General features: G+C 41.2%; 3 protein-coding genes and 1 long non-coding RNA gene across 4 annotated transcripts; 2 read left to right on the top strand and 2 right to left on the bottom strand.

The window, feature by feature from the left end:
* On the bottom strand, window positions 1556–6690 carry LOC8071054 (nudix hydrolase 15, mitochondrial). The gene is made up of 4 exons (XM_002444214.2): window positions 6326–6690; window positions 3922–4064; window positions 2471–2590; window positions 1556–2102 (listed from the first exon to the last, which is right to left on the bottom strand). Exons 1-4 carry the CDS (start codon window positions 6564–6566, stop codon window positions 1881–1883), a joined length of 726 nt encoding a protein of 241 aa, XP_002444259.1. The 5' UTR covers window positions 6567–6690; the 3' UTR covers window positions 1556–1880.
* Window positions 7889–10685, top strand: LOC8069996. The gene is made up of 4 exons (XM_021465657.1): window positions 7889–8165; window positions 8291–9862; window positions 9947–10065; window positions 10158–10685. Exons 1-4 carry the CDS (start codon window positions 7889–7891, stop codon window positions 10683–10685), a joined length of 2496 nt encoding a protein of 831 aa, XP_021321332.1.
* On the bottom strand, window positions 11729–15275 carry LOC8071053 (nudix hydrolase 15, mitochondrial). Its single transcript, XM_002444213.2, has 4 exons — window positions 14939–15275; window positions 13159–13301; window positions 12356–12475; window positions 11729–12259 (listed from the first exon to the last, which is right to left on the bottom strand). Exons 1-4 carry the CDS (start codon window positions 15183–15185, stop codon window positions 12017–12019), a joined length of 753 nt encoding a protein of 250 aa, XP_002444258.1. The 5' UTR covers window positions 15186–15275; the 3' UTR covers window positions 11729–12016.
* On the top strand, window positions 20027–21281 carry LOC110436747. Its single transcript, XR_002454571.1, has 3 exons — window positions 20027–20308; window positions 20899–20983; window positions 21057–21281. It is a non-coding gene; the product is annotated as an uncharacterized LOC110436747 (long non-coding RNA).

The following is a 24120-nucleotide window of genomic DNA, read 5'->3' as shown; positions in this document are numbered from 1 at the left end:
ATTTGACCGGTCTGAACTAATTGAACCGGCGGTTCAACCGATTTAAAACGGTTGGACCAATAAACTATTGACTCACCGGTTCGATTTCCAGTCCGGTCCTAATAACTAACTATAGTGCTCATGCATGGAGCCGGACGATCTCTCCACATGCTTTACAGTCCAGACCCTGTCGAAATATATACCTTTTTTCGTGCGATGCGATGTCCTACAGGACACATCAGCAGTTTTTTCTCGCCCGGTTGCTTGTTTTGTTCTCGTGGTTCTGGGAGGGCTCCATCGGCGTCTTTTCAGATGATGAGGGAGGAGCAGAGGGGCATGGCACCCTGAAACGAAACGAAACGAGCTGGATGGGACTAGACGCTGCGTACAGGAGCACGCCTGCCTGGCCAAAGTGGCTTTACTGCTCTCTACTCCTACACAGTAGATGTAACCAAAAGTTTAACAAGGACATAGCCTTGTTTAGTTCACCTCAAAAATTAAAAACTTTTCAAAATTTCCTGTCATATTGAATCTTACGCCACATGTATGAAGCATTAAATATAGATAAAAATAAAAACTAATTGTACAGTTTTCTGTAATTTGCATTAAATATAGATAAAAATAAAAACTAATTGTACAGTTTTCTGTAATTTGCGAGACGAATCTTATGAGCCTAATTACTCTATAATTAGACATTGTTTGTCAAATACAAATAAAAATACTATAGTAGTGTTTCCCGAAATTTTTTGGCAACTAAACAAGGCCACAGGTGTGCGAATTACTAGTAGTAGTCAGTAGATCAGAGATGATGAATATCCGAGCAAGTGCGCTTGCATGCTCTTCCTCTTTTTCGGTGGTTGTTTGCTTATGATTGGAAGATACTCTAAATTCATGCTCAGACAAATGGGTCCCGCGAAACATGGCCAATCGAGCTAGAAATCCACAGTGAAGCTTGTCGTTGAGGGTTGAGACAGGGGTGTGTGTTCACTTGTGAAGGAAAAGGACAGCAGCCTCAAGCACTGTAACGCAAGCTTAAACGTGTCACTTGAGGTCTAAACATCACCAATCAGAATGTATACACCAGTGTGGTGTGCTAGCAACAATGATGGCCAAAGCCAGCACAACAAAAAGGCAACAGAAATGTGATGTGAACTTTTGTCAGCGGTGTACTCGTAACTGATAAAAGTGTCTACCGCATACTCTGCTTTCGGCTGCACAAAAGAACCGCTACGATCTGCATGCAGACCAGGAGAAGCACACACTATCACTGCCACTATTATCAAGCACCATTTTATGTTGTTCATCTGCTTTTGTGTGCCCAATTAACATAGGAGTAGCTCATACAAAAGTTACCACCTGCAAAAAAGGCCATCTGGTCAAGTTTGGTTCGGCCATTAGAATTTGTGACACATCAACATCATGAAGCACAACACCAATAGTGTGATTGACGGGGACCTGAAAAAAGGCACACCATGTTCTGAATGCAGTGAGCAAAATAGTCAAAAGGAGACTGAAAGCCCCTCAGCATAGACAGATTCACCAGCCAAAGTGCCAGTAAGATCAGCAACGTGAAAGGTGTTGGAAAAGCTGTGCAACCCTTTTTAGACAATGCATTCAGCAGAACAATCTGACTAGCATGTAACTTACAGAATACAGAAAGTGTTTGGTGGCACCAACAGATGCGATCGGCAATGCACTCTGATGTTACTGACATTGTTCCAAATGTTAATGCTATTACTCTTATCATGTGAAAGATTGTGAAAAAGAATATGAATCGTCTGGAACCATATGACTTGAAGTTCCATTAGATTCTACAACAATTCAATTCAATGTATAGTCTGTTGTATGCAGTATATATGTTACAATTGATATAGCTGAGCTGGTACTGTCGAGATTAGTGCTCAGGCTCTGGCCATGGCATTGAAGTACGTTGGCAAGTTGAACTGTGCCCTTTTCTCTGCAAAGTCTGGTGGTCGCTGGTAAACAACTGAAGCAGCATGGATCAGGATGCCAGCCGTCAGACCCCAAATCATGTACTTCTCGTTCTCCTTCGCATAACTGAAGTGATGGATTGTAAACTCCTGCCCCATCCATTCTAGGTCATTAGATGTCCGGTTCTCATCCTGCACCATTCACAAATAGATCACAGGATGAATGAATGCATAATACAAGGTATCACAGAAAATGGAACAGATTCCTTTGGTCTTTCTGGGAACCAATTACTTTATGTCATCATAGTTTGCTATTCTGCCAAGTAAGAGACAGCAGTACATGTTATCATATAACATTGTAAATTGCAGCAGTATGGTAGAACATATGACTAACATCTTTTTGTGAGGATATGGTTAACATGTTGAATCAGTAATCTAATAATGTCTTGGTACATGGCAAAGCCAGCAACACACTTCAAATTACCAATGTCAAATACAATAATTATATGGTAATCCTATGCAATCTGTAGTTAGGATGGTAAGGACACCAATTTACTGACCTTGAGGAACATCTCCAGGGGCACATCAAAAATTTTGTCCACCTCAGCAGCATTAGGAACAGGCTTAAATGTGTTTATGTCTGAAAGTATGCCAACAATAGGAACAACTACCAGAAGATGCTGCCAAAGACATGCACGACAGTATTTATAATGATGAATCTTAAGTGCTCTCTCCAACCACATATATAAGTCATTGAGGATAGCTGAAGGTGGAAGTGAAACTAGCAGTCTCTATAAAAATATGATACCTAAAATAAACAAGACTATATGTTATGTAACGAATTTTCATGAGGAATCTACAAGCATCTTACATTATCAATCTATCTAATTTATATTTTTTTTTGAGGAAGTAATTTTTATATATTAATCGTTCAAGTTGGAAAAAATTGACATCAATCCTAAAAATGAACTCTTACAGTCAAGTATGTAATAGTACGAGTCTACGACTACTCTACTACTATTGAATTAAAGTCTAAGTCAGGTATCGTAATTTGTTTGGGGCATCAGTCATCAGCTACATCAAAGACTGGCACTTCAGGATTCAGTACAAATATGCCATTTCATGAGTCACTAAATATGGGGTCACATGTTAGTGAGACAAGGGATAAATGTATTTTTTTGGGGTGGCAAAAATTTTGTATGCGAGTCTTGCACAGAAAGGAGAACCTGAATCCTGACCTACTTGATTAGACATTATAAATTCGGCAGCTGAATTTTAGGAACTTAGCTTCTGCTCTATATCTGAATGATATGGATCGACAAAACTGCGTGATTATTTTCTACGAATTTCATATGAATTTTATCATCATGTGATGATGTGGATAAGCACCGCTGTAATCTTGAGACTTAAGAGAAATTTGACAAGTACATTTTAAAGACCAAATTTATCACATGATCTGAAACAAAGCGTTGATAGATTAATGATAAGGCTAACATGTACATAGTATAATCTAATCATGAAACAAGACCATCATGATTAAGAAGATGGCCATGCATACGAGCACGCCTCCTTAAAAACAAAGACAATATGTACCGTCTTGACAAGCTGGATAGTTGAAACATAGGAATGGCAGCATAATTTGGTTAACATCATGTTACAACACATAATTTTCATATTTCTGATAGGTAAAGCACTTGCTGTGCAATTCATCTAGTAGAACTTATGATGATAGTCCTGGACACTGGAAGGATCAAAATTTGAGCTCCTATGTGATGGAAAATGATTGCTGTCCTGTTCACAAAAGATTTTTAACAGAGAAACTGTGATCTGCTTATAGAAATTCTCTAATAAACCTATAACAAGATCGCGAGTGAAGTTAGTTTAGCTGCACTTGGTTCTGACATTTGAACAACAAAAAGGGAAAACCCCTATGCTCCTCCATTGATATGTTGATAGTTTACCAAACGTGAGAAAGTATTCCATAGGGATTTGAGTGAGAACAGAAGTATACTTTGGACAAGACATGTTCAAGCGATGTAACGACTGTGACCAGAGCTGGATCAAGCCCAATCTCCTCTTTTGACTCCCTTAATGCTGTTGCTGCATCATCAGCATCACCTTCCTCGGCCTTTCCACCTGGTAATGCAACTTCCCCTGAAAATTACAGATGGAGAAAACAAATTCAGAAAAAGAAAGGATGGATAAAAGTGGTCACCTGTCATGTTCATGACCTCAACAAATATTTACCTACAAGTTTTGATGGTTTAGAAAGTAAGGGTCCATTTGTGAGCCTGATTTTCCAAATGTAAAAGTGATTGCAAGCCTAATATGAACAGAGCAAAAATCAAGGTTAGCTGTGGCAGGATTAATGTTGCCTCAACTTTGTTTCACTCAGGGAAAACCTGTTAATCACAACTCCTGAAAACCTCGTCCTGGACCAGGGAAATAAGGCCTTGGAGCCCTGGTAGCTTGAAGATATAATTAGTAAGCATCTGCAGCACCTAATTTTAGTATTTAATTGGTATGTCACGGTTAGACCCATGTTATTAGGACCGAACCGGACCGGTGGTCTGACCGACTATACCGGTTCGGTTCACTTCAAAGATCAGTTACGCAATTGGACCGCTAAAAACCGGGTGAAACTGGCTGGTTTTTTATAGAACCACTGAACCGGCCGGTTCCATTCAAACCGGAGCGGCTCGAAAGGCTGGTGTGCGGCAGCGTGCTCTGGCCTCTGGCTGCTGACTGGTGGCGTGCGTGCACGGTGCACCTGCGCGGCTGCGCCTGCCGCGGGAGAGGGTGGACCATGCAGGGCCCACCTATCTACTGTTGCCGCTGCTCCTGGTGATTTGCGATTGGATTGGAGATTTGGACTGGACACTTGGGCCCTGTTTGGTTCCCCTTGCTAAATTTTAGCTAGCTAAAATTATTTCTCGTAAATTTTAGCTAGCTAAAGACCATGCGTACTGGACTTTGGTGGCGCTGCAGCTGACGTCAACGCTTTCTTTTAATTTCAAAATTTTAATAACTTTTTAATATGAGCTTTGAACTAGACAAATAATATATTCATCTTAATTATTTCTCGTAATAGTGCAATCTATTTCAGCATCTAAAGATTGTTTTTTATCACGATGAATATTTAAATTAGTATCAACATCTAAGATTGTTTTTATAACGATGAATATTTAAATTACTATTCAAGTTCTTTTTTTACCAATTTGTAAGTGCTCCGTATGTTCTTTTTTCATGTTTAATTTTTACAGATATTGTAAAACAACTCTAGAATTGGTTATATAATTGTGTGTTTTACCATTTTATGTGTGCATTGATTAAATATATGTTGCTAATTATTCATTGTATATCATTAAATTGCACCGGTTCAAAGTATTTGTGAGCAGTTCAATTCATCCGGTTCAAAATAATTGAACCAGCGGTTCAACCGGTTCTTAACGGTTGGACCAGTGAACCAGCGAACCGAAGGTCTCACCGGTTCGATGTCCGGTCCGGTCCTAATAACTATGGGTTAGACCCAAACATAGGGATACATTGCCATTATTTGTAGCACGTATTAAGGATAGTCAACTCATTAAGTGGTGTGATGATCAGGTTAACTAATACATGAAAAAACCACTGGAAAATATATATATATATATATATTGCTGTGATTCCATTTCTAATGCATCATCTTGTGACATTTAATGAGAAAACAGTTGCCTCTATCATTCTGAATTACAAGAAATGATCACGAATACTTTGCAAGTCTTTGGATGCTTCTTTTTTTAAAAAAATAAAAAATAAAAAAGTAGTCCTTGGATGCTTTTGGAAGTACAGGACATGATCACAAACAGCATCCTCACAGATTATTATCTAACTTTCTAACACCGTAATGTAGCATAACTGAGCAGCTAATACCACATAGGCTGGAAGCCTGGAACAGGGGGCCAATCAGTTGAAACAACCCGAAATTTCTGCTCGGCTCTGCTCCAATTTTCGGCAGGAAACCCAGCCCACCCAATTTTTGGGCTGAACCCCAAATTCAATGCTCAGAACTAAGCTCCATACCAATTCCCATCGGGTATAGTAACATATTTTTCCCATTAAGGACGCTAGCGCTTTTAGGCCTTGTTTAGTTCCCAGAAAATTTTGCAAAATTTTTCAGATTCCCCGTCACATCGAATCTTTAGAGGTATTAAATATAGACGAAAATAAAAACTAATTATACAGTTTGGTCGAAATTGAACAGACGAATCTTTTGAGCGTAGTTAGGCCATAATTGGACAATATTTGTCAAATACAAACGAAAATGGTACTATTCATGTTTTGCCAAAAATTTTGGAACTAAACAAGGTTACTAAGATCGGGATCGATTTCGCGGAGAAGCAAGCAAGCGACGAAGAAGAGAGCGAGGTGCTCACCGGAGTGGGTGGAGAGTGAGGAGGAGCGCTTGGTGAGTATGACTCGGAGCTCTCCGGCTGCGCCCCGGAAGAGGCAAACCAGAACGGCGGCCCTCCGTGGCCGGAACAGCTCGCCGGCGCCAGGAGCAGGGGCAGGGGCCACCGCGGCTGAGAGTTCGTACGGGGAGGGGGCCGGGCGGTGGAGCCTCAGACGGCGGACGAGCGCCTCCATGTCCGCGCCGGGGCCCACCTCCTCTTCCATGGCGGCGGAAACCGGGATCGAAGAAGCTGGTCCCCGGTGAGACAGGCGGTCGCCGGAGGATTTGCCGGTTTGGTTTGGCTGACCCTGAAAACCAAAAAAGTTGTCGCATCGAATCTTGTGGTACATGTATAAAACATTAAGGCCCTGTTTGGTTCTACTAGCTAAATTTTAGCTAGCTTAGCTACTCTTAGGTGACTAATGGAACTAAACTATTTTAGTCCCTTTTAGTCAATGTGTTTAGAACTTTAGCTACTAAAGTGACTAAAGTTTAGCTAGCTAAAATTTAGTTGGTGGAACCAAACAAGGCCTAAATATAGACAAAAATAAAAACTAATTACACAGTTTAGCTGTAAATCACAAGAACTTTTGATCCTAGTTAGTCCATAATTGGATAATATTTGTCACAAACAAACAAAAGTGCTACAGTATCGAAAACTTTTCACTTTTAAGAACTAAACAAGGCCCAAGACTGACATCATCCCCATGAAGACCCAAGGGTCCGAAACACGCCAGCACAACCCCGTTGACTCTGCTCGCTGCACGGCTGAAAACAACAGCAACTGCTCGTTCGCTTAAAGAGTCATGGTAAAAAATTGTTTGAATGTAGTCGGATTCGCATTAATCTATATATTGAAGTGGGTTGGAGTAAAACTTGAACTAAATTCCACCCAAATCCACTTCAAACATGTGGATTGATGAGAATCCGACAACATCCAAACAAAGTCTCACCAATGATTTCAGATCGTCCGATTAATCGCGATTAATCGCGATTAATCGTCCAGGTCGCTCCTAGGATTCGATTAGGAGGTCCGACTCGATTAGTTCGACCAGAAAGCTGGTCGTCCGATTAATCGTCGATTAATCGTGATTAATCGGACGACCAGGTAAGAGGGACGACCAGGTTTCTGTCTGTTGGGCCTTTTCTAACTGGGACTGGGCTAATGGGCTTTAAGTTTTTGGCCTGTTAGGGTTTAGGGTTTAGATAGAATAGAGAGGCTGCAGGGGATACCCCTGGAAGCAGCCGCAATTTTCTTCCAGGCTGGTCACCTCACGACTCCTCTCCTTGCAACTCCACTTCTCTGGTCTTCCCTCTTCCACTGCTGGTCTTCACCATGAGCTCCGACGACGGTAAGCTTTTCCCCTCTCCATCTTCTTCCCTCCTCCCCTCATCTCTCACTCTAGATGCTTGCTGTCATTGTGATGTCCCTCTCCTGGTGGTTTTCGGTGCTCTCCTCCCCCCATCTTTTCCTAGTGCTTGTGATGTCCCTCTGCTTCTGTAATCTGTAGATGTGGATCGACGATGTGCAAACGTGGAAGTGATAATGCCTGTGCCTGACCTTGAAGAAGTTCAACCACAACCAGAATCTGTTGGGTCAGGTGCTGCTACTGCTGCCTCAGCCTCATCTGCTATAGATATCCCCTCCCTAATTGAGAGAGCCATAGCAAAACTACCTCCAGACCTTGCTGCTCAAGCTGTTGACAAAAAGAGGAAGGCAAGAAGTCAAGATCCAGGATGGCAGTATGGGTGGTGGCCAGATCCTTCCAAGAAAGATTTTGTGCAATGCATTTTTTGCAAGAAGGTAGTCCCTTCTGGAATAAGTAGGTTTAAGCAACACCTTGCTAGGGGGTTTGGAGATGCTATTGGTTGTCCTCAGAGTCCAGAAGTAGTTAAGAGGGAGATGGTTGCTTACATAAAAAAAATTCAAGGACTGTGGTTGTGGCAGCAGCGGATGAAGATGGTGAAGTTGAAGAGGAAGATGTTCCTGCTGCAGAGGAAGACGTTGCTGCTGCAGCTGTACCAGTACCAAGTTCTGGAACAAAAGGTAAACAAGCCAAGAAGAAGATTGCTCAAGCTCCCATCACTACTTTCACTGTTACTGCTGCAGCAAAACCTGCAACTCAAAAACAGTCCAAGCCAGTGAGTTCCATGCTTTGCAAGTCACCAGAGGAGGTAGTTTCAGAGAGGTACAAATCCAAGCTAACTCAACCTACACTTGAGCACTGCACAAAGAGAAGTAAGGAGGCCAAACAAATTGTTGATGATCATGTTGCAGACTTCTTTTATGAGAATCGCCTTCCATTGAATGTGATTAATTCAAGAAGCTGGGAAGTCTTGCTAGAGTCAATTGGACAATACGGTCCAGGTTACCGCTCACCATCATATCATGAGATTAGGAATCCGCTGCTAGAAAAAGCTGTGAATAGAACATCGGAGTTGAGGAAGAAGCATGAGCAGGCTTGGAAGGAATATGGCTACAGCATAATGTCTGATGGGTGGACTGACACAAGCCATCGCCATCTGATAAATTTCCTTGCTAACAGTCCAGCAGGGACTTTCTTTCTAGGGTCTGTTGATGCTTCAAGTGAGATAGCAAATGCACCTATGTTGGCTGACTTGTTAGAGAAGCAAATAGATAAGGTTGGGAAAGAACATGTGGTGCAACTTGTCACTGACAATGGAGCCAATTTTAAGCTAGCAGGGAGGCTTTTAATGGAGAGGATCCCTCATCTATTTTGGACACCATGTGCAGCCCATTGCTTGGATTTGTTGCTGGAGGATATTGGGAAGATCAAGGAATTCATCACTTGCATAAACATGGCAAAGAAGGTGACCAGATTCGTGTACAAGCATGGGAGGGTTCTAGACCTAATGCGAGATAAAATTGGAGGAGATCTTGTGAGGCCAGGTGTAACTCGCTTTGCCACTTCATTCCTCACATTGGCAAGCATGCATAGGCATAAGAATGCATTGAGGAGTTTAGTGGTTTGTGATGAATGGCATAACCTCAGCTTTTCAGCTACTCAAGAAGGCCGGCGCGTTGAGAACATTATCCTTTCAGCGCCATTTTGGAGCAAAGTGGAATTATGCCTAAAAGCTTCACAACCACTTCTTATTGCTCTGAGGATAGCTAATGGAGATGAGACACCAGCAGCTCCTGAGATTATGGCAGCCATGGAAGTGGCGAAGGCCACAATTAAGGAATCTTTGAAAGGAAAACCAACTCTACTCAACGAAGTACTAAAATACTATGACAATCGATGGGAAAACCAAATGGAGCAGGACCTGTATGGAGCAGCCCTATACTTGAATCCAAACAAGTTTTTTGCCATAAAAGAAAAAGATAGGAGACAAGCCCACAGGCTGAGGATCATGTTTAATAAAGTTTTGTGGAAGATGGTGAGTGAAGAGGAGGAACAGAACAAGATAAGCATGCAGGAAGATGACTATGAGAGGGCTGAAGGTGAATCCTTCTCAATGCCAATGGCAATAAGAGACAGGGAGAGAAAAAATCCTAGTAAGTAATCCTTCTTGATCCTTATGTACTACTATTTGTGAAAGCAATCAACAATGAACTAATGATATGGTATGGAAATTGTAGTTCTCTGGTGGAGAGCATATAGTGGCCTAACATATGAGCTCCAATGCTTGGCAAAAAGGATTGTTAGCCTTTGTTGTAGTGCATCTGGATGCGAACGTAATTGGAGTGAATTTTCAGCTGTAAGTGCTACTGTTCTTGCAAGTAATTAGGTGCTACTGTACTGTTGTTGCAAGCAATATTGGTATGTGAATATACATTGTCTTTTGTGTAGGTCCATACAAAAAAAAGAAACAGGTTAGAGCATCAAAGGCTAAATAAGCTGGTTTATGTGAGCTACAACCGAAAGATGGAAAATAGATTTAGGAAAATTAGAGAGCTAGGTTCTAAAGGAAAGAGAAGCAACCCACTTTTGCTTGAAGAATTCCAATGGGAAAATGAATGGGTCAATGACAATTGTGAAGTTGCTCAAGAAGGTGGTGGCAGTGGCAATGATATCACTTGGGCTCAAGTGGATGAAGCTGTTGGTGCAACTCAGAGTCTACAGGGACGTGGCCTGCCTAGGGCTGCTGCTGCTCGTGCTGTGGGTCAGACGACTCAGACTTATGTTAGGCACAGGAAGCGTGCAAGGAATACAGTGACCCAAGATATTGAAGAAGATGACGATGAACTCCAAGAAGATAATGCAGAATTAGATTCAGCAACAGTAGTGGAGGAGGATGAAGGTTCTGCACCTGGAGGTGGAGGTGGAGATGAAGATGGACATGGAGGCTTCGATTTGGTTAATGATTTGCTTGATTAGATGGAAAAGTTGCCTAGTTTTGCTGAACCATTTAAATTCAAAGTTTGTGACTTTGTGTTGAACACTTTATTCTGTACCGAACTAGTTTGGACCTTTGGTTATGTTTTATGGTGGTTGTGTGGCTACTGCTATGGTGTATGGTCTTCTAAATGTTAACTATTGGCTACTGCAGCAATGCTGCTGTTCAGGTATGTCAAGATCAAGAATGTTGACTGCTGACCTATTACTTCTAATTATGGTTTTCTGTGGTGTTCCAGGCTTCCAGCAGCAAGCCAGCAAGGAAATGGAGTTTGGGACAGCAACATGGACCTCTGGACAGTGCAGAAAAGAGAAGAAACCAACTCCCACAAGTAATTCACTATCTAACACTAATGTAGTCTTGATGCTGGCTTGATTGTGTATATTATATAGTATATATAGAGGTATATATATAGGCATATATGCCCTGAAATAGCTGGACGACCAGGTGGACGACCAGGGCGATTAATCGACCTGGTCGACGATTAATCTCGATTAATCGCCTGGTCGGTCCTAGAGCGACCAGCTTCGACCAGTCGACCTGAAATCATTGAGTCTCACTAATTTATTGTAAAAATGACAGACGGATTGCGTGTAACTGTCGCTAGGAACAGCCGCAGCCACGGCCATGGAGAATTGAAAGGCACATGGTTCGGTTGTAGTGACTAGTGAGTAAAAAAAAAAAAGACACCGTCAGAGCCGAAGGCAGCCAATAGCACCTGGTATTCAGGTAAATCAAAGTTGGGCCTTGTTTAGTTCACTCTAAAAACCAAAAAAGTTTTCAAGATTCACTGTCGCATCGAATCTTTCGACACATACATTAAGTATTAAATATAGACAAAAATAAAAACTAATTGTATAGTTTAACTGTAAATCGTGAGACGAATCTTTTGATCCTACGTTAGTCCATGATTGGAAAATATTTATCATAAACAAACGAAAGTGCTATAGTAACGAAATCCAAAATCTTTTCGCATCTAAACAAGACCTTAGTCAGAAACTTCTGGTCCTTGTACAACAATGGATTCAGTAGAACAATCTGATGTATACATACGAATATATGATCCAATTGCATCCGTCCGAGCAAGTGCTCGACCTCATCAACAGCGTCAACATGGACGATTTGTGGTATATATATGAACATTGTTCTAAACATAAATGCCACTATGTGTTAAGTAAAAGATTGCGGAAAGAATCTAAATTAATATCACATCAAGTGATCTGGACACCTCTTTGACTCTATAAACTCTGTTGGTGCAACATCCTGTACTCCAAATAGCACATATATAGTTGAGATAACAGCGTACTAGGCACTAGTGTTTAGCAGGTCCTGCTAGCATTGAAGAGCAGTCCTTTGTGAACTTTGGTAATTTGAAATGTGCACTTCGCTCTGTAAAGTCCGGCGGTCGCTGGTATACAACTGAAGCAGCATGGATCAAGATGCGGGCTGTCAGACCCCAGATTAAGTACTTCTGGATTCCTTTCTCGTAAGTGAAGTAATGGACTGTGAATGCCTGGCCCATCTTTTCTCGCTCCTCAGATGTCCTGTTCTCATCCTGTGCCATTCATAGCAAATTGGCCATGGGATAAATTACATATTACCCGAAACTACACGACAGATCTTAGCATGGTACGAGCACAAAGTTACTAACCTTGAGGAACATCTCCAGGGGTACATCAAATATTTCGTCTACCTCAGCAATATTAAGAGCAGGTTTAAATGCTTGTCTGTCTAATAGTATGCCAACAACAGGAACAACTACCAGCAGGTGCTGCCAAGGACATGAGAATTTTTTTAGTGACGAATCCGGAGATTATATTACTATAGAACAAAAGTTTATCACTTCAAATAATGTGATAGTACACTTTACTAAAATGCTGGGGAAAAATTACTCTCCCTCCCTATCTATACTGCAGCCAAATCCTAAATCTATAATGCAATCAAATCCTAAACAAGACCACCGGAACTAAGAAAATGATCATAGCATCACTGCTTAAAAGGCAATGACAAAGTGCACCATCTGAATAAGCTTAATAGTTCCAATGTCACAATGGAAGCACAGTTTTGGTCCAAACCATACTACAAAATCAATTGTCCACATTTTAGATAAGTAAATCACTTGATATGCAAGTCATTCAATTGAACTCACGATGGTTATCCAAGATACTGGAAGGATAGTAATACAAATTTCTGCTGGATGCAGAATGATTGCTATCCTGAAGTTATAAGAAAAAGGAATGATTATTGAATGTGGCCTGGAAAGAAAGAACAACCTATGTATGATCCTCAAGACATTTATAAGCAAATCCAGAGTAAAATTGTTTTGGCTGCACATGCATTTGCTTACAAAGTCTGAAAAGCAAAAGGATGAGAGTTTTGAACTCTTCCACTGACGCATCATGACTCAGTGAGCAGCCAATTTGAGAGAATTTTCTGTTGGGAAAAGGCATGCACCTTGGACAAAAAGTGTTCAAGAGAGGCAACCACTGTAACCAGAGCTGGATCAAGCCCAATCTCCTCCTTTGACTCCCTTAATGCTGTTGCTGCATCATCAGCATCACCCTCCTCGACCTTTCCTCCCGGCAATGAAACTTCACCTGAAAATCCCAGATGGAGCGAACTGAGTTATAAACCAATGCACAAAAGTTGTCCCGCAAACTTAATCAAGTATTGACCTATATTCTACATGTTTTCATAGAATGCTAAGCTCAAATGTAGGGGCTGATTTGAGTTGAGCAAGATCTTTAGGACAACCAGACATACATGACAAAGTTCTCTATAGCAACAGATCAGTGACTAAGCTCCCGTTGTTCCTTTGTTGGCTTTTGGTGACACTTCTTTTTCTTTTATTTCATTTCTATTTCTGTTTTGTCCTTCCTTCTTCTACTAAAACTATCATAAGACATTATGTTTCCTCTACTAAAACAGAAAGGCAGGGCACCTGCCATTTGCCTTTAAAAAGAAAGATAAGACAAATTCACTCATGTCTGAGATGAAGGTAGTAGCTTGTGCTCCATTTTGTATTCTTGATCATCCAATTGTAAAAGATATTGTATTGGAAGCAAATTTGAGCACAGAAGAAAGATAGTTTGGCCCATTCAGCCTATCACATGCCTCTGTCAATGAACAAGCTTCTCACCAGGGAAAACTTGGCCAAGAGAAGAGATGTCTCAGACCTGGATGCCTATTTTGCAGTGAGTCTGGGAGCATCCATCACCTATTATTTGGGTGTGTTGTGGCATGGAGAGCCTGGGATTCACTAGCTGAACTGACTAGCATTCAGAGTGTAGTAGGCTTTGAATCTATGGCCAAACTTTAGTTGATAGTAAAAACCATGCAGTTTTTAATATGTTCAGCTCAGCTATAATGTGGGGATTGTGGGAACTGAGAATAACATGTGTTTTCAGACTGGAATGTGGAGGAATATGTCGCAGCTGTGGCGAAAGCTAATACAAATGCTCAAGAAGTGGTCTCTGGTCTGCAGATGAGTTGCCTGGACAAGCTTACGTCATGCGTGTCCAGTTTGCAGGTGATAGGCTCAAGACCAGAGAGGATCAAGCTGGGGAACAGTACCTTTTTATCATGGAAACTTGACACTGGGAAATATGATAAGAGCTGGAGGGACCAGGACAAGCTGAAGATGGCCAAGGAGCATTGAATGCTAAAGATCACAGGGAGGAGATGCCTGTTGAGATCAAACCTGACCTGAAGGATGACATTGTGAGCTTGAAGCTGCACACCTGAAGTTTAGAGTACTCCAATTGCCCATGTTTCGATAGTTCATTTTCAACATTCTGAGATGTTTATGTAATCTGAACCTAGTACAAGCTTTGATTTTGGATTCCATGTGTGTGCTACATCAAAATTGGGTGTCCCCGAAATTGGAAGCCAGGGGAGCTCTGAGAGCAATGTCACTCCCTCCGTTCTAAATTATAAGATATTTTGACTTTTTCTAGATACAACTGTTTTCACTATACATCTAGACATAGTGTATACCTAAGTACGTAGCAAAAATCATGAATCGAGAAAAGCCAAAACGTTATAATTTGGAAAGGATTGAGTATTAAACCAAAACCTATTTGTCCTGTTACTTAATGCATGTGGACAGGTGTTGTTGTGCCCTGCAACTCTAAAAAGAAGTTCACATGTACTCCTACAACATTTGCCCAATTCTTTAGCTTATTTTCTTTAGCCGAAATTCACAATAAAAACTAATCAACTGCCAACTGCTCACCGGAGTGGGTGGAGAGGGAGGACGAGCGTTTGGTGAGGATGACGCGGAGCTCGCCGCCGTCGCCCCGGAAGAGGCAGACGAGCACGGCGGCCCTCCGCGGCCGGAACAGCTGGCCGTCGCCGGCGGTGGCGGGGACGGGGGCCGCGTCTGGCTCGGGGTCGTAGGGGGAAGGGGGCGGCCGGTGGAGCCTCAGGCGTCGGACGAGCGCGTCCATTTCAGCGCCGGAGCTGCAGTCCTCCCTTGCCATGGCCGAGATCGGAGGGAGTTGGTGGAAGTGGCGGAGGGGGTTTGGTCTGCACAATGGCGGTCACCACCTTCTCGTTGGACTACGGTGCCCGTCGACCGCGGAATTTAACAGAAATTCTAAGTACTCCGTGTGAGTATAATTTAAATTTAAATACTAAATTCGGAAAAAAAATCCATGTTCCAAAACATGACTTTGATGGCTATATTTGCGGCTTGTTTAGTTGCAATTTTTTTTTGCAAAATAAATATTGTAGCGCTTTCATTTGTATTTGACAAATATTATCCAATCACTAGTTCTTATTTTTGTCTATACTAGCATATGCCCGTGCGTTGCTACAGAAGTAAAATTTCAATGCAACAATAATATAAAAACTCTGTGCCATCAAAATATATAGACAAACATACTATTCTTATCCACTTGCAAATAAAAAAGCTCAATTTCTAAGAAAAATCATCAATTCGTCATATGTATTCATCAATATGTACTTTTTTAAAAAATTTTCTTGGCATGCAAATTTAACATCAATTCATCGAAACTATTTTCTTTTAAATTGGAATGGCAACATCTCATCGTTCGATGGGCATAAGGCTATATGAAGTAGAAAAAATCTCTTTCAAGCATGTTCTAACACAATTTCTGTATCTATAGTATTTTTTGGAACCCTGTATAATAAGTCTGGTACCATTATAAAGTCTATTTGTAAGATCAATGTTTCCAAGCATTATGACCAGCACATATGACGGTACACCATCTCATTCTCATGGAAACGACTTATCATCTTTGTATATTAATCATATCAACACATTCGTTCTGCTCTGATAATGTAGCTTGAGCTAGAAAAAAATACCCCTCTTATTTTCATTTCTTGTTTTCTTTTCTAATTTATTCTCTTCTCTCTCCATTTTTTCATTATCTCCCCATTGTATCCTCTAACACAACCTCTGTCCCATTAAAAGTGTCATTTTTGACTTTTTTTCTTCTTATTTGACCATTCATCTTATTCAAAATTTGTTATAAATATTATTTATTTTGTTATTACTTGTTTAGTCAATAAAAATACTTTAACCATGTTTTATTTATTTTACTATTTGCATAAAAAATTGAATAAGACGAACGGTCAAACAATAAAATCTAAAAGTGAAAAACGACACTTTTAATGGCACAGAGGGAATAGATATTAATAAAAACTAATAATAACTCAAACGTCCCAACATGTTAGAGGTATTTTCCTAATACCAGTTTTAAAAATAAAAGAAATTATGAGAGTTTTATATACATTAAATAAGCTGGCATGATATAAGAATGAAGAGAGAGTGATGAGGACATGCCAACTCATCATGTTCCAAGTTGATAGGTTACCGATATAATCGGTACAAGGGTGGCCCGATCTTCACGACAGTAGATCAAAAGAATAAGGATAACTTGCTGCGAACAGCGGATAACTAGCTTTATACCTGACAAAGGTTGGATGCGACCAAGCGACTGGGAGAGAGGCACCGAAACCGCGAAGACTTCGACTCGATCTCCGAATGAACGGCCGCAGAACCATAATCCAGAACTAATCCACACAATACGGCGCAGCCGAACGGAAGCCATAGAGCACGAAGTAGGGAAACCCAGAGGATTCACTTCACAAGTCCATGAAGAACAAGGAAGAACAAAGGTTGAGTAAGACACATAGTAGCGCGGCTGCAATATTATGTAGTTTATCAAAATGATCAAAGGTTCCTAATAGCTTAGAGGTAGGGGATATTTATACTAGCAACAACCCTGCTACATGGGGATGAAAACGAAATGGAATTTCTAAAGGAAGGCAATGTGAAAGGTCCCCTCGGAATGAAGTCCCGAAGTGGTTTCGCGTGACTAGTGGCCTCCAGATCAGTTTCTAATAAACTAACTATAACTCTTTATTGAAAAGTCCAAATGACGAACTATTTCTTGGGTGTGAAACTAGAATCCAAGAGCTTTCCAGAAATGTATTCCATGCACCACGAAACGTTGTAGATTGGTATAGTTTTGCACGGCAAGTTGTACCAACATTATGTCACGACAGACTGTTGACCTTTTGAGCAGTCTTGACTAATCCAAGCATAACTCTTGATTGCGACGTCCAAATAAGATGAGACTTGAGGCATTGGAAAGCAGACTTTATGAGCTTTCAAAAATGTCCTCATAGGCCTTCATATCATTTGGAAATCGAAAGTTATGAAGATTGCTTGCACTGGTCCATTTCTGCACTGTACTCGTCCGTTTTTGCTGTTAGCTAGATGGCGTGTTGGTTCAGCTTCTATGTAAAACTATCTTCTCTCCTTTGGTACAGAAGTAGCTCCTTCTTGTGTAAACCTTATCAAGGTATAAGTAGAAGATTTTAGGTAGTATAACATCCTTAAATATTTCAATCTCAAGTTTAGTTTGGAACAAATTCACCTGCTCTTGTTTTGCATGGTGAATGCTCATTATGTTCCATCATATGATGAGTTGGCATGTCCTCATCATCCTCCCCCTCTTGAAAAGGAGTCGTCCTCGACTCTAACTCTTCTGATCCAAAGAGTTGTGCTAGGCCATCGGTTTGTAATATTGTGATAACATCGCAATCTCCTTGTTCCATGATAGCAAGGTGTTTGAATCTATAATCATATAAACCAAGTAGTAGCCTTGTATGTGGAAACCTAAATGATTTGGAATTAAGTTTAGCTTTCACCTTGAGTAGATGCTGCTTGAATGTTGATTGCCCTGGTATGGTCTCACCAGAGAGATGATAAAAATTTTAGAGGATGAAATGAGTTTCATGAGTATGAAACTTATTTACACTGTTTTGAACATCTCAGAGTCTTGGAAACAGAAACATAAAACTTCCACTATGATTGCTCTAATAAAATGCCTGATAAAAATGCATAAGGGTCTGAAACTCTAAACTCATTTTGAGGCGATTCTCCTATTCTATTTTTTCGAGGGAAATTCTTCTATTCTAATAATAAGAAAGAAGAAAAAAATAGAGCTTCAGCTATTTGGACCAACGCAACTTGGGCCGGCTCTACGACAGGCAGCAAATGGCCTAAACATGTTTAAAAAAAGTCCTAAACATTGAGCCCACAGCTTTGAAAAACCCTAGCCCAGCCCATGACTTACTAAAACCCTAACCCCCAAGAAGGAACCACCAGCGGAGGCAGCGGCCTCATTCTTTACCTGCCTGGCGGCGACTCTGTACCGAGTTGCTGACGGCGAGCTGCGCGGACGACGAGCAGGCAGCCCGCGTTGTGTCATGGGAGTACTAGGCGAGTCTATTAGGAGGTTAGAGCGCTCGCCGCTATGGCACCGCGCGAAGGGAAGGGCGCCGAGTGGCGCCGCCGCGCGGCAACTGGAAGAAGGGGAAGGGCGCCGGCGGGAAGACCGACCTGCGCCCCGACCAAAATCAGTTCATAGGGCAGCGCAAGGAGGACGCAGCCGCTGAGCAGGGGGATGGCGACGGAGAGCGGCAGCAGTCGGCAGCACCGGTCTCTGCTGCCCTCCTCGATGTAGCTCCTGACGAAGCTGACTTCCCGAGAGGTAAGCGTCGAGCTGCGCAGTCCCGCAATACCCCCTTCTCCCTACCTACTCCCTGTCAATTTTGTTTTGCACTGATGTGGTGTTGTGCGTTTGGGGTGGGTGGTGCGCAGGGGGACGCAGCCTCCTGAGCAAGGATGAGATGGCAGAGGCTCGCGCGGAGGCGGAGCAGGATTTCAAGAGGGAGGGGAAGAAGGGTAAGGGGAAAAGGAAGAGGAGGGGCAGTGAGTCGTCCAGTTTTGGCCCGAATGACGACTTGGGGACACTCTTCGGTGACGCCACCACTGGGAAGCTCCCACGCTATGCTAATCGCATCACAGTAAAGGTGACCTCCTAAATTTAGTTACTGTTTAGCAATGGGTAGACCTTCCAATTGAACTGCATCATAGTTCCTTAACCTTGAAATCCGCACATTTAGGGTCTCTTAACTGCTCAGCGTAAGTGAAGAGTATTGTTTTATCTAGCAATTAGAAATGAGAAAATGCTATTGAGACCTAAGTGTGATCCCCTGTTGTGCACTTCTCTCTAAACAGTCAGCCTTTTAAAGAGATTGGTTGCCAGGTTGTATAACCTTACATGATAGAATTAAATCATGTCCATCGTAATGCTGCAATGAGTGATTCTTGTCGGTCACTCTAAGCTCCAACCATCCTCGTATGCAGCCCTTCAACAAGTGCCGGAGTGTGATTTCATGCATCAAGTATGAACAGTAGATTAGTTTTTATGAAGTTTTATAAAATCTTGGAAGGACCATTGAGTTGTGATATGCATTCATATTCTGGTAGCATGAATTGGGTTCATTAGAGTCAGAGGCAAGCTTTAACTGAAAAAATAACAAGAATCTAGATCTCATATTCTTAAGATCATTTATGTGTTGTCCCAATTGGCACACTTGTCCGCATTATATGATTTTCATATGTTTTTGTCTTAGCTACTATCCAAATTATTCAAGCATTTTAAATTTGGAGAGTAACTTGACGAAGGTGCACACACCATTTTGTTAGAAGTTAGAACCATGGTTATCGAGGTGGTAAGACAAGGCATGGTGACTGAATACTGCCTTACGCGTAAGCAGCTAAGGTATGAGGTGAGCCGAGGTGGTGCCTTACCACTCGAAGTAAAATGCAAAATAGCAGGGTAGAGCCTCGGAGGATGGAGAAAAAGAAAAATAAGGAAAAAAGTAAGGAGGAGGAGTAAAATGTGTGCTAGACCAGCCCATGTGCCCCTCCCCTCCTGGTGTGAACCTGTATATGAAGTCTCCAATTCCCTCTCTCCCAATCTTCAGCGCCGCAATTGCACCTCTGCCCCTCTCACTCACTTTCCTCTCTCCAACTTTCTGTTGCTTGCCCTCCTTTACCAAACCACTCTGCGCCCCTCAGATCGAGTGCTGCTAACAATCCCCTTCCAAATCAAGGGATTGACAGGTGTGAGACAGTGAAATCAAGATAGCTGCAGCAGAGCCAAGCAGGGCTAGAAGCAAAATCGAATGGGCCAGCAGCAGAATTGAGGGGGATACGGTGGAATCGATGGGGTGAACGCATACGAGCAAGGCGAAGGGCCTCTGTGGCGATCCTAGACCGGTCTGACGCTTAAGCAACACTTGAATAATTTCTTAATAACCACGATTATGACTAATTGTATATTTCTGTTCTCTTCCAAAAAAACACGTGCGGCTCTACCTCTCTTCCTTGTTACAGGCTATACTCCCTGCCATTCCAATTATTCAATGGCTTTAGGACATATAATTTGTAGTAGCTCTGTGGGAATGGCTATTGCCTAAGTAGTTTTTCCTTCTATTAAGTGTCATTCGGGACCTTGAGATTATGCAAGTCCTCGAGACTTTTATATAGACTGACCTGAGACTGAGTTATGAATGATCTGCTGATACTGATTCAGTTACTTGGGTGTGATATGAAGAAAGTTATCTTACTAATATTAGTTTTTTGGTTCCTTTAAACACTCATTATAGATTCAAATATGAGCATAAGTCAAAGGTGAACTTGAGTTGCATTTGTGGCTCCGCTGATATTCCAGATGTGATGCCTTTTTGGGCCGGAGAAAGTAGTTATTTTCTTCTCATTTTGGGACCTTTAATGGTTGAAGTCTAGAAATTATTTCTATTAAGGATCCATAATCTGCATCATCATGTTCCATTCTTTTTTGTTGACAGGACAAGCATATGGCTACCCTCGTTAAAGATAGGTTTGGATCTACAGAGCTTTAAAGATAGGTTTGGATCTACAGAGCAGTTGAAGGTAGCTGTTATGTCCATCAACAAAGTTAAAGTAAAATTTGCCTTGATGTTCATTCACAGCAAAAGCAATCCAGGTTCTCTCAGGGCCTGTTCCCAGCGGACGCTCCCATCCGGCCGAGCAGCTGCATATGCAGGTAAGCACTGGGTGATTGGATCTGCTCTCTCTTGCTCAGCTGTTGTATTAGCTTGCATCCTCAGTACTGCTAGTCTGCAAATATTTCCTCTTGCCTGAATGCCTTTTATATTGGTACTACTACTAAATGTTATGATAATATTGTCTAATTGCCTGAATCCCTGAATCACCATGTCTTTTTCATTATTATTCTGATATAGGTAAATGCCTGTGCGTTGCTATGGGAATCTTAAAATTTTCAATTCAATTCAACACAATAAAAGTAAGAAAAAATAGTAGATTAAGAACTCAAATTTTTAACACGGTCAGAGTACAAAAAAGTAGTAGGTCAAAATGAAGACAAATGAATTTTAACTTGGCTTAGCAACATAATGTTTCGAGCCAGATTCAAATAAATAAGCGTCAGATTTAATAACAATATCAAAATAAGTGCATGATAGATAGATAAGGCTTTCACAACTATCTCTTTTATTGTCTTATGCCCGTGATGCGGCTAAGATATTCTCGTACGGATAGAGAAATCATGCACTGCCATGAATTCCCATCATACGTCAATAGGTTGATCACAATTTCCTTCCGCAGTCTTTGGCCATCCTGTGCACAAGACAAACATACATAACAAGTTGGATATATATATATATATATATATATAGAGAGAGAGAGAGAGAGAGAGATGACCACAAACATAAAAGTATTGTGCTCACCGTAGAGATTGGCATGATTTTTTCATTGTTCCATGCAGACATGTATTGCAGAAGGATGAAGGCATTTAAATCCCTATAGCATAATAAATGTTCAACTTAATGGTCCATTTCTCTATATATAGCATAATAAAAGGTGGTTCAAATGAAGTTACCTATCTTCTATGACTGGAATGCCACTTGGGAGTATATGTTTCCACGCAAAGACATCCACACCCATTGCACGTCTATAACTTTTGGAAACATTGATAATTCTATGCACATAGCGCTTGTATGGCATATCTTTACACCAATCAGGAATAGGAGTAGGATCAAGCACAGTGAGAGTTTTTTCCTCACGGTCGAACACAAAAAGGTTAAGGCCTCCTCTTTTCCATGGCATAAGAAGCTGCACAATGATTGGAATTAGAATTTCAAAAAGGGGTTCACAATAATCATAGAGAAATATCCTTACAAATCTGCAACGTGAGGCATCATATTTCATATATGGCCAAGTTTCTAATGATTTAGCCAACTCTTGAACATTAAGCTTCTCTGATTGTGGCTTTAGCGCAGATTCGTACGTTGTCTACAGAAAACAAATATATTTAGAAACATGAGAAAGACGACTTACTATGGATATACTACTTAATTAAGAAAATGCACAAGAGTATACTTATATTATAATAAAAACAGTTTACTCACACTGAATCTCAGGTCCATGTAATGCTTTGAAACCATCACATTAGCACTTGTCAACCTTTTATTCTCATTGTACGCAAGTAGCCGCACACCCATGTTGAAACATTCCGTGGGCATCGGTTGATTCATCCTTAGTGATGCTTGGAGTTGACGAATGGTTAGGGAGATATTGTAAGGTTGGAAGCTTCGTACCCAACTGGTCCTATAAGAGAATAAGTTATGACCCATAATATGATCATTTGAATAATATATATTACTGCATGGACAAAATTACAAGAAACTTACTCCAATGTCTCAGCATCATCAATTATCATGAGATAGTCACACAACATGTCTATCAAATCTTCCTTGGTCGTTGGCATGTCAAATGTGGAAAGGCCGCACAATAAAAATGGGTCCATAGCTCCATCAGGAGAGCATGCTACAGAAGTTTGATGGTATTTTTTCCTCTTGCATGGACTATTAGGGCTCTGTAGTATTTCAACATCAGACAGTCTTCCAATTGCTTCATCGTCAACTTTGACTAACAGACAACCCTTTCTCTTGTTTGTAATACCCAATTTTAAGAACAAAACCAGATACGCATCATATGTGAGTCTTAGAAGCCAAATCTCACATATAGCTACAAATAAGGGGTAATATCAAAAGACAATGCATAAATATATAACGTACTTAGTATAAAAGAGATAACCTTTGATAGCAAACAACGGATAGACAACTCCAAACTTCGGGTATTAACTTCACTCTATACGATCCAACTGACTGGTTGATCACAAGCCCAAAACTTCTCCTGAGGTGTGGGGGAAATAGCAAGAGTGAGTCCATATCAAACTCCACAAGCATAGCAACTAGATTGTATAGATCCCACAATCTCATGATCAATGTGACATAAATAATGTAAAGCATTAAATAATAAACAATGAGCATATTTAACACATAGGAATCATCACCCTTAATGTAGTTGTCCCCAAGGCCGCTCCTGATAGTGAGCTCGACTAGTATACTAGTTTTAACACTCTGCAGAGGTCATACATCTTTACCCATGAGTCATGATTTACCCTTTCGCCCGAGGTGATCAGCCTCTTAACCCACTACCAAGGAAGGTCGGCAGGGATCACTATGAAGTCTTTCAAAGATTCGTCTAACAAGTTAGGGCCACTTGGTTTCATTAGTTAGTCCGTGTGATCCACCTGTAGGAATCCACGGTCTGCTATTCCCCAATTGCATCACATGGGTAACCGCTAACAAGCTAGAAAAGTTACTCATACTTAACTAAAGCCAGAGCCATTATAGCCCTCATGGTTGCACTGTTGTCCCGGGTGATCACGTACACATAAATCATCCAGTTGCTAAAAAGTCATTTTTATCGTTTATTACTTAACATTAATCTAGTCACAGGATCATGGTCATAGAAATAAAATCCAAATTACTATACTTGCCTTAATCCGAATGCTCTTGTTGATCCTGCTGGTCTTACTAGTTGTCCAAGGCTCTGATCTTGATCACCACGAATTGCTCACCCACTAAACTCGATCATCGATCACCAACACACAACAATCAGAGACAACATACACAAAGCAAACAAGGTTATAATTAGAACAGTACACCAATCATATAAAAACA

The sequence above is a fragment of the Sorghum bicolor genome, chromosome 7 (genome assembly GCF_000003195.3).
Source record: "Sorghum bicolor cultivar BTx623 chromosome 7, Sorghum_bicolor_NCBIv3, whole genome shotgun sequence".
Lineage (NCBI taxonomy): Eukaryota > Viridiplantae > Streptophyta > Magnoliopsida > Poales > Poaceae > Sorghum > Sorghum bicolor.
Note: the sequence above shows the minus strand (reverse complement) of the source record. Positions and strands in the feature narration are given on the sequence as shown.